This window comes from Peromyscus californicus, unplaced genomic scaffold (assembly GCF_007827085.1).
Source record: "Peromyscus californicus insignis strain IS unplaced genomic scaffold, ASM782708v3 Scaffold_12__1_contigs__length_115047231, whole genome shotgun sequence".
NCBI classification, from domain to species: Eukaryota; Metazoa; Chordata; class Mammalia; order Rodentia; family Cricetidae; genus Peromyscus; species Peromyscus californicus.
Window position 1 is genome coordinate 20,703,018 of NW_026294413.1, and position 10,108 is coordinate 20,713,125.

The 10,108-nt window shown below is 39.7% G+C and overlaps 1 protein-coding gene across 1 annotated transcript; it reads right to left on the bottom strand.

Annotated features, from left to right (window-relative positions):
- Nucleotides 1–8,449: 8,449 nt before the first annotated feature.
- LOC128107815 (40S ribosomal protein S2-like) lies at nt 8,450–8,905 on the bottom strand (the record flags this gene model as incomplete). The annotated part of the gene is made up of 1 exon (XM_052734205.1): nt 8,450–8,905. A coding segment is annotated over one exon (408 nt), but the record flags the coding sequence as incomplete, so codon positions are not given.
- Nucleotides 8,906–10,108: the final 1,203 nt, after the last annotated feature.

Here is a 10,108-nt window from a genome sequence, read left to right on the forward strand (position 1 = left end):
TACTTTCTCCAGCGAGGTGTCAACTCTTAATGGTCTCCAGAGCTCAGCAAACAACCCTGCCAGTGGGGAAAAAGACTTGCCTTCAGAACATGAGATATGGGGGATACCCCTTATTCACACCCTAGCATTCTCATACATTGATGTTTACGTAGTCTTAATTTGCAGAGCATCCTTGTTTTCTTTACTTGTTCTCTTTAGAAGTTATGACATTTCTCCTCATTTCTGTTTGTTTTGCTCTTCTCTGTGATTATTTGCCCTCCAACTACTTCATATTTTTTGTTGTTCTTTAAGATGCCATATTCACTTCTCACTTTTGTTGTCAAAAGTAAAACAAAACAAAAAGCCCAAACCCAAACAACCCTGTAATTAGTGATCTCATCAAATAGGCCTCCATCAGCAACTGCAATACACAGTTCTTAACATCACATCCCCTCCTGAGATCTGGAGGACTCTATCTGAATCTATCTTAAAGTCTCCTCCTTGAAGACTGGCTTTCATTGTACTGAAATGTATTATACAAGCTTCTAAGAGAGGGAAGCAACCAATAGCCCTACCCAGCTATGACACCTAGGAACCACAACAATGACTAGCATGACATGATGATCTTAAGGGTACCATAGTGACACTTCCACCTTGGTGGTCAGTAACAGCTCCGTAATTGAACTTAAGGCCTACCTAATAAGAGTAAAATCATGCCTCATACTGAAACCCCAGCCAACTACCCAGGGATTGTGAACTTGTGGATCCCAGAGAAGACCTGACTACTACCAATTTACTAAACCAGTATAATTCCTCACTGCATTTAAAATACTTATCCTTACATCCGCTGATCCATAAACCTCCCTTTGCAATAAATGGAAATCAATACAGAAGATGGATGAACACAGAGTGTTACCACAACTGGTCAAAGGGCGGAGAACAGTGATTGTGGGGTGCCCAGCCTCAGATGAGACATCTACAGCACAACTTCTGAATCTAAGGTTTAGGGAACATTGTGGAATAGGGGACAGAAAGACTGTAAGAGCCAGAGGACCAGGAAGTCTGCTGTGAGAATGTGTCTCCAAGAAGAGAAGGAAGCCACACCCATGATACCTCAACAGTATGGCTGCCTAAACAAGACCTGAAGAAGTACAACGTAAGAAGATATGATAACATGGACAGGGCAAATCTCAAGGGCCCCTGCCCACAGACAAGGAACTGCAAGGCAACTAAGGAATGCTGCACACCAGAGCAATAGCCTTTCCCAGGGATAAGCCCCCTAATAGGTTATCCAATACCAAATGGTCAGTCTTGAGATCATATTCACATACAAGTAACACTAAGTAGACAAATCAGGCTGTATGTATATAGTTAGGTATATTTCAAGAGAAAATAAAGACTAGTTTCATAGAAAACAATGAAAAGATTAGAGGGAGGAAAAGGAAGGGGAAATGATGCAATATTAAATTAAAATGTATGTTAAAAATCATGTACCCTAACTGATACTTTTCTTTGAATTTTAGTATTGCATTTGTGGTTGATATATTGTGCATCCCAATAATATTATCTGGTGGTCAGAGAACATAACAGCCACTACATTAAGCATAGAGGTTAAGCAATGGTAGGGCACACCTTTAATCCTAGCATTCCGGAGGAATGAGATTAGATCTGGATGTATCTCTGTAAATTTAAGGCCACACTGGCAAGAGCTAGGCCTGGTGACACACACCTTCAATCCCAGCACTTGAGATCTCATGTCTTGCTTGGGAAAGACACACACCTTTAATCCCAGGAAGTGATGGAAGGAAGCAGAAAGGTATACAAGGCCTGAAGACCAGGAACTAGGGGCTTTTAGGACTTGTTAAGCTTTCAGGCTTTTAGCAGCGATTCAGCTGAAATCCATTCTGGATGAGGACTCAGAGGCTTCCAGTTTAAGGAAACAAGATCAGCTGAGGAATTGGCGAGGTGAGGCTGGCTGTGGCTTGTTCTGCTTCTCTGATCTTTCAGAATTCACTCCAATATCTGGCTCCAAGTTTTTTTGTTAATAAGATCATCTAGCGATTCATGTTACATGCATTTCGATCACTGTTATTTTCTGTTAAGGGAGAAGTTGTGATATGGGAAACAGAGCCACACAGTGATCAGCCACTTCCTTAAAATGGAACTGAAATTGGGTTTCGTCGTGTACCTCTCTCTTTATTCCCAGCACACAAGAGGGAGAGAAAGGTGGATCTCTGTAAGGTCAAGACCTGCATTGTCTACATAGCAAGTTCTACACCGTGAAACTCTGACCCCTGGCAAAAGTTAAAAATAAATAAGAAATTGACACTGCTTCAGGAGGAAAGACTCTGTCATGGGTCCTTCTGGGCATAAGCGATATAACTCAGAAAAGTTATATGCCTTTTCTCTTGTCTTAAAAGATGACATAAAAAGCTGCAGCTGTCTGATATGGATGCTGGTGATAGGATTAGAAATAAAAACAGATAAATCCAGGTATAGCTCTTAAAACATTAGCGCTAAGTGTTCGATAAATGTTAGTGATGGCACTCATCATTGAAACACCAAGAGCATCTAGGAGAGGCCCTGAGATCACTTGAGGGAGGGTTCTGTATAAAGGTTCTGGGAGGAGTAATCTTGTGTCAAGTTTCCAAAAATGAGGAAGACGATACAATTTCAAGAGGATAGAAAGGGTATTTCAGGCACCCAAATGTGGTGATATTGCGTCCCCCAATATATTGTGCACCCCAATAAACTTATCTGGGATCAGAGAACAGAACGGCCACTAGATTGACATACAGGCCAGAAAATGGTGGCACACGCACCTTTACTCCTATCACTTAGGAGGCAGAGATCCATCTGGATTTCTGTCAAGGCCACCCTGGGAACAGCCAGGCATGGTGACACACATCTTTAATCCCAGGAAGTGATGGCAGGAAGCAGAAAGGTATATAAAGCATGAACTAGAATCTATTAAGCTCTTAGGTTTTTGAGCAGTAGTTCAGCTGAGATCCATTCAGATGAGGACACAGAGGCTTCCAGTTTGAAGAAACAAGATCAGCTGAGGAATTGGCGAGGTGAGGTTGGCTATGGCTGGTTCTGTTTCTCTGATCTTTCAACATTCACCCCAATACCTGGTCAGAGCTTTTATTAATAAGACCATTTAAGATTCGTGTTACATCCAAGATAACAAATAATGATGTAAAAGATGGAAAACCATGCTGTAAGAAAATATAAGTACGTGAGAGACATTTACAGAGTGTGTATTTTAAGACCAAGAATACCAGGTTTAACACACCAACAGATGCAAAGCTTTGGGTAGATAATGGAGAACACTGACTATTTTGCTAAAATTTTTAATTTTCTCCTATTAGATATTTTATCATATTTATTAGTCTACAAACATGTTTTATTTATTGCTTTGAAATGAAACAAACAAAACCACAGTGCTGATACCTAAAATTAGATTGAGGGCAACATATTTAAATTCATTTCTATGTTTTCTGATTATATATATTAGATAGCAGATTTAAAATCTCCCTCACTCCAGGAAATAGGAGAAAAAGAATACCAATCAGTTGAGAACTAAGGTCTTAACATTAAAATGTATTTTATATTATATTCATTACATTTGTAACTGACCCATATAATAGGTTGACCATGTTTATTACAGTTATTAATTCAGAATGTCTACAGCATTAGGGTGAAGTAAGATGTCAAAACCATTTAGTGAAATCTATATTCTTATTAAAACTATGTGTGCTGAGTTGCTCATTCATTTAAAGTAGTCTTGGGCAATAACAATCCATCTATGTTTATATACTACATTTAATCACAAGAGCCCAGACCACTTGGTAAACTAAAATTACTCCATTGTTCAACCATAACAATAATGATGCATATAGAAATAACACAAAATATAGAAACCTGATAAAATATATGGACTAAAATAAATGCTATGAATTCAAATTAATGATCTTGTTTATATACAGCAAAGATCTTCAAGTTGAAGCCTCTGAAGAAAGCAGGAAGAGACCTTGGCAATCACCTTCTCCAACTGTTTCATTTTACAGATAAGGAAACTAATTTCTGTGATTTTGATTCTTGTTGGTTCCCACTAAATAACAATATTATCTTTATGCAAGCATTTGCAAAAACAATACATATATTTTAAAGTGATATGAGAAGTATATACTATTCACCACTACTCAGTTCAGAAATTAAGATTCTGAGAGTTCCATCAATGAACCACTCAAGATGTTGCCATCCTCACTGCCAGGGGATTCTTAAGTGAAAGTTAGTAGTGTGCTGAAGGAATTTGGTATCTAGTTGAAGGCTTATTCTTCTCATACCCATTCCTACTCTCATGTTACCTCTCTAAAAATGCCAATATGTCCGTGGTTCTCTTCTAGAGAAAGAGCCAATGTCAAGCCTTTATCAATATTTGGAAGGTTCAGAGACTCTCCAAAATGCCCAAGGCCCCATAAGATGTCTTCATATTTAAATCAGGGGCGGTTTTTAGCATCTATGTATTGAATTCTTCTTTTTGAAATGCTAGGAGCCCACAGATATTTCAGATTTATGATTTTTAAACAAGATGTGCAATTATGGGACACAAGTCTAAATATGAAATATTTAAAGTTCTTTATACTCATATCCTAAAGATAATTTTATACATTCTGTTTGCTTGCTTTTGAGACAGGGTCTCACTCCATAGCATTGGCTGGCCTGGAACTTACTGTATAGACAACATTTTAAATATTTCTGTGCATGAAATAATCTGTGTTGGGTCAATTTAGAGCAGAGCCTCAATTTTGGATCAATGCAGGTGTGTGTGGCAGGGATGCTGCATCACTTGAGTTAGGCTGCTGGAAGCTGGGCCATGATTCCTCATGCAGAGCAGTCAGAGCAGTAGTAGGGAGACTCATTAGCTGCTGCTCCTATTGTTTGTCTACTTTAGAAGTTATTTTATGAATTGTAATTTGTATACATTTACGTTGTGTTAAACTGAAACTATCTCTGCAATTCCTAGATCCTGGAGCATCTGTACCACTAGAGACAATAAGTATCATTTCCCGTTTGCTACCTGTAGCTGACACAGCAGTCATGGAGTCCCTACTGTGGTCTCTCATAGAGCTGTGTGGTGGGATTAGCAGGAATGAGGAAGGCTTGCTGAACACTAGGGCATTTTAAGGAGAATTTTCACATAGTTCCTGAGTTTGTATTTTAACAGTGATACAAAGATCCTAGTTTTAACTTCTAGGCAGGAAAAGAAGACTCAAAGACATGATGTATTTTTTTATGTGGATTTTGTGAGAGTGAGAGCACCATGTAGGGATAAAACTTCCTTGCCTGGGTTGGGTGAACCCGTGAGTACATGATTTAAGACAGTTGTAATTAAAGAGAGCTAAACTTGACTCAGTTAGATTTCAAACATGGAAAGTGAGTTGAATAAGCAGCAAAGTTAGTAATCCTCAGAGCTGGAAGAAGAGCTGGGTCACACGGGCTGGGGAGATGGCCTTGGGCAGATGCATGGCTGTGATATTATCAGGAATGACCCAGCTGGATTTTCAAGATCATGTGGCTGCAAAACTTCTGATGGTATTGAAGTGTCCAGAACAGTGTTCAGACTTGGGGGCCTTTCAGTTCCAACATCTCACACCACCCACCTCAGCGGTGGATGTGCTCCATCACTGAATTCCAGGCTGTCTACTTGTCAACTGAAAAACTTCAGTATTTCTTTCTTTTTCTCTGTCTGCCTCTGTGTTTCTGTCTCTGTGTCTCTGTGTCTCCTCTGTTTCTGTCTCTGTCTCTCTGTCTCTGTCTCTTTCTCTCCCTGATTTACTTTGAAAACCCCCCAAACACTCACCTCTTAATTCTCTGCAGTGGAACATGTCATTTGGTGTATCCACTTCTTTTACATTCTTAGCGTTTCATGCGAAAGTCTCCACAACACAGTTCCTGCGGCTCAGATAAGTAATGCCTTACCTTCATCTCAATTGCTTTGCCCTGCTGCTTTCTGTACTGACTCCTCCTGACCATCACTCTGCATCTCATTTAGCACCTCACTCTCATTTTTCATGCTTAGGCTTGCAGGTGTTTTCTCCATTCCTTAAACATATGAGGATGTCTTCCTTCAGCCTTTGCACCCACTGATCTCAGTGTGTGAGATGCATTTCTCTGTAACACTAGTGGGGCCCTCCCCAGCTTCAAGTATCATTTCCGATGAAGTACCATATGCCCAGAGGTCTTTAATGTTATTATTATTATGTTATTAGACAGCATCATATAATGTCATTCAAGTATATAATGTGCTTCCCCATACCCGCTTTCTCAGTCTCACCTGTCCTCAATCCTGTAAGTCTGCCCTGTTCCCCAGAGATATTCTATGAAGTCTATATTCACAAAGAGAGGAAACATGCCATGTTTGTTTTTCTGATATGCATCGTCTCCAGCTGCATCCATTTTTAGGCCCACTTAACTGTGCTTCTTCATATTTAAGGTGAGTGTACTAAAAACATCACCCTTGCAGAGTTGTGATGATCCCATTTGCACTAGCATTGATATAAAGAACTTAGCACACTGCATATGTATTCTATTGCTAAAAGAAATTTCAAATCATTATTTGTCAATCAATATTCAATAGGCTTTAAGGTAATATTAATAAAAACTTCCATGGATCCTAGTATCTCAGCAATTTCCATGTCAGTATACACTAGCAAAGTCAATGTACAACACTTAATAGTGATCTGTTTCCCTCACCTATGTCTGTGTCTGTGTTTTCAAGGAAATTAGTTTATGATGTTTATTATGAGGTGTGTGTGTGTGTGTGTGTGTGTGTGTGTGTGTGTGTGTGTGTGTGTATGACCTGATCTGTGTCTAAATATTTGCACAAATCATACTCTAACTTGGCTTAAGGTACTTTAATATTTTATTTTCTACTAAAACAGTAACAAAAGACATACATGAGAATATGGTAAAATTCAATAAGAATACTTACATATTGGATATTTCCAGAAATTAAATAGTCAACCACAACAGAATTCTGATTGGATTTGAAGCCTGTGCTGTAAGGAGTTTCATGGTACTGTAATCCTGGTCAAAAGCCCATGGCTGGGGAAGTCATAGGCCCTAGGTTAGAACCTGCTATTGTTCTTTTACTCGATTACTAAATGGCCATGTTGTCTGTCAAATTTCTTTCTATATATTTATTTATTTATTTATTTAATTTATTTATTTAATTTTTTTTGGTTTTTCGAGACAGGGTTTCTCTGTGTAGCTTTGCGCCTTTCCTGGAACTCACTTGGTAGCCCAGGCTGGCCTCGAACTCACAGAGATCCGCCTGGCTCTGCCTCCCGAGTGCTGGGATTAAAGGTGTGCGCCACCACCGCCCGGCTTATATATATTTATTTTTATGTGCATAGACTTGGACCATTCTCAGCTTTGGCCTGAGATGATTCTTTTTGCTATTATGTATAACTTATCAAAGTAATAAAAATAAGAGACTGCATACTCAGTCCTAAAGATGGAACATCTTTCTCAACATCACCACTACCAGGCTCAGGAGACAAAATATAGAAGCTGGATGATGAGGAGGCAAATTCTGGAGTCAACATGGCTGTTGCAGCTATAAGTTGACACCAGGTGTAGTTACCTATGCAAGACCTGCACAAGGTTAGTCCAGCCCCAAATCCATCATGGATGGGGAAGTTGTTCTTCAGGCCTCATCCTTTACTAAGGAATATTGGCTATTAATCTTGGTGAAGAAAGACTCATTCCCTTCCCTGCCCCACAGAACGGGAAACCACTGGAACATTTCCCATGCCTCACTGAGTAGATAGCCTTACACCCATGCATGTATTTGGACTTAGTAGGGTATGAGATGGGGAGGGCAGAGAAAGAGAAGACATCATGAAGGGGAGAACATATTGCCAGGGAATTTATGGGGAGTTGGCAGAGGAAGTAAGGAGTGGATATGGTCATGTTTCATTGTGTACTATATGAAATTCTTAAGAATAAGGAGAAAGTAATATTGAAGATGTTTGCGTTCATCTAAGTTTTCTACATTAGACTAGAAAATGGTGTTGTCAACAGACAAGTGTTTGGCTCTGTTATATACATTTGTCCCTGGCATGCCACAGCTACCTACTGCTATCATTTTGTTTGTATGCCCCTCAAAGGTATATATGTAAAAGAGTCGATCTCAAGAACGGAGGTGGTAGGAGATGTTATGGACCATTGAAAGGTGGAAGTTTGTGAGAGGGTCTTATGTTATTGAAGATTGCCTTTGAAAGGAATTGTAAGATATGTCGTGGCTTTCTCTGTGTTGTGGTTCATGGGGTGACCATTTGAACATACACAAACCACTCTGATGGTCCACCATTAGCCACCTTTGACAGAGGGCAAGTCTATGGGGCTTCCTGATCTTTGATTTTTTTTTTCAGAAAGTTTTTATTTTATTTTTAAATTTTTTTTTTTATTAGCAGATTTAATTCACTTTATTTTTCTTGTATAAAAACCCTTATGTGGTAGCCACAGCTGGAGCCTGGGTCCTCTGAACAGACACTCTGGTGTGGGTTTTCACAAGATGGTCAGTGAATTCCTGATAAGGAGATTTGGTGAACACAGTCTCTTTCCAGAGGTCGGGGGTCAGGTAGCTGTAGGTCTTGGAGATGGCATCAAAGGTGGCCTTGGCAAAGTTGCCCAGGGTGGCAGTGCAGCCCCTGGCTGACGTGTAGCAGTCATCAATACCGGCCATCATCAGTAACTTCTTAGGCACAGGAGCAGAGACGATGCCAGTGCCTCTGGGGGCAGGGATGAGACGCACCAACACAGAGCCACAGCGGCCTGTCACTTTGCACGGCACAGTGTGGGGCTTGCCAATCTTGTTCCCCCAGTAGCCTCTCCGCACAGGGACAATGGACAGTTTATAATTAATTTAATTACATATCAGCCACGGATTCCCCTGTCCTCCTTCCTCCCCCCCCAACCCACCCCCCATTCCCACCTCCTCCAAGGCAAGGACTCCCCTGGGGGTTCAGCTCAGCCTGGTAGATTCAGTTGAGGCAGGTCCAGTCCCCTCCTCCCTTCACCTAGGCTGAGCAAAGTGAGCATAGGCCCTAGGTTCCCAAAAGCCAGTTCATGCACTAAGGACAGGTCCCGGTCCCACTGCCTGGGAGCCTCCTAGGTAGTTCAAGCTAATCAACTGGTGGAGTTCCAGGAGTCCAATTGGCGAGAGAGAGGAGGGATTATATGAGCAAGAGATATTGAGACCATGATTGAAGAAAAAAGCACAGGGACAAACAGCCAAACTAGTGGAAACACATGAACTATGAACCAATAGCTGAGGAGCTCCCATGGAACTGGACCAGGCCCTATGGATAAGTGAGACAGTTGATCTTTGATTTTTAATTTCTATATTTCTGATGTAAATAAACCTCCCACTTCATATATAGCCTGTGTCAGGCATTTCATTAGAGTAATAGAAAGCTGACTGTGCAGTTTTGTGTTTTTAAATGTCACCATCCACTTTGTAGCATAACTTATACTTCAATCATTATCTTATAATCATTTTTGAGTAGTTACCCACTTTTATAAAAAGATGTGAATGATAAGTTTTGCCCATCTTATGAATCTTCTTCATGGAAAGAACCCAAAAGGTAAATCACTGGCACCTAAAATTAAAGGAATAAAAAAATACATAAACTGTTTAATGTATAGATAAAAGGAGAACTCAATGCTTTCTTCATAAGGTTTTTTTTTTTTCCTAAGAAAGTGTTTCAACTAAAATATCTGATAAATAAAAACAGAATTTTGAAGCATTTTGACAAAAGATTTAATAATTTAGCAGCATTCTTCTTTTCCTTTGAAAGGATATGCAGATGTAAAACTCGTTTACATAAATGTGATAATCAGCAGAATGGAATCATTTTTAAAGTGAATAAGATTCCATAGTTGCTTTATTGAACAAGATTAGAGACTAAATTTCCAAGAAAAAAAAAAGAAATATCAAATATTATAGAATTAAATTAGGAATCAATCAAAAGACAAATTTGCCAGAAGCTATTGTAATGATGGTGAAGAGTTCAGAAAAGAACACCTCTTCAACCTGAGAAGTTTTGCAGCTTTGGTG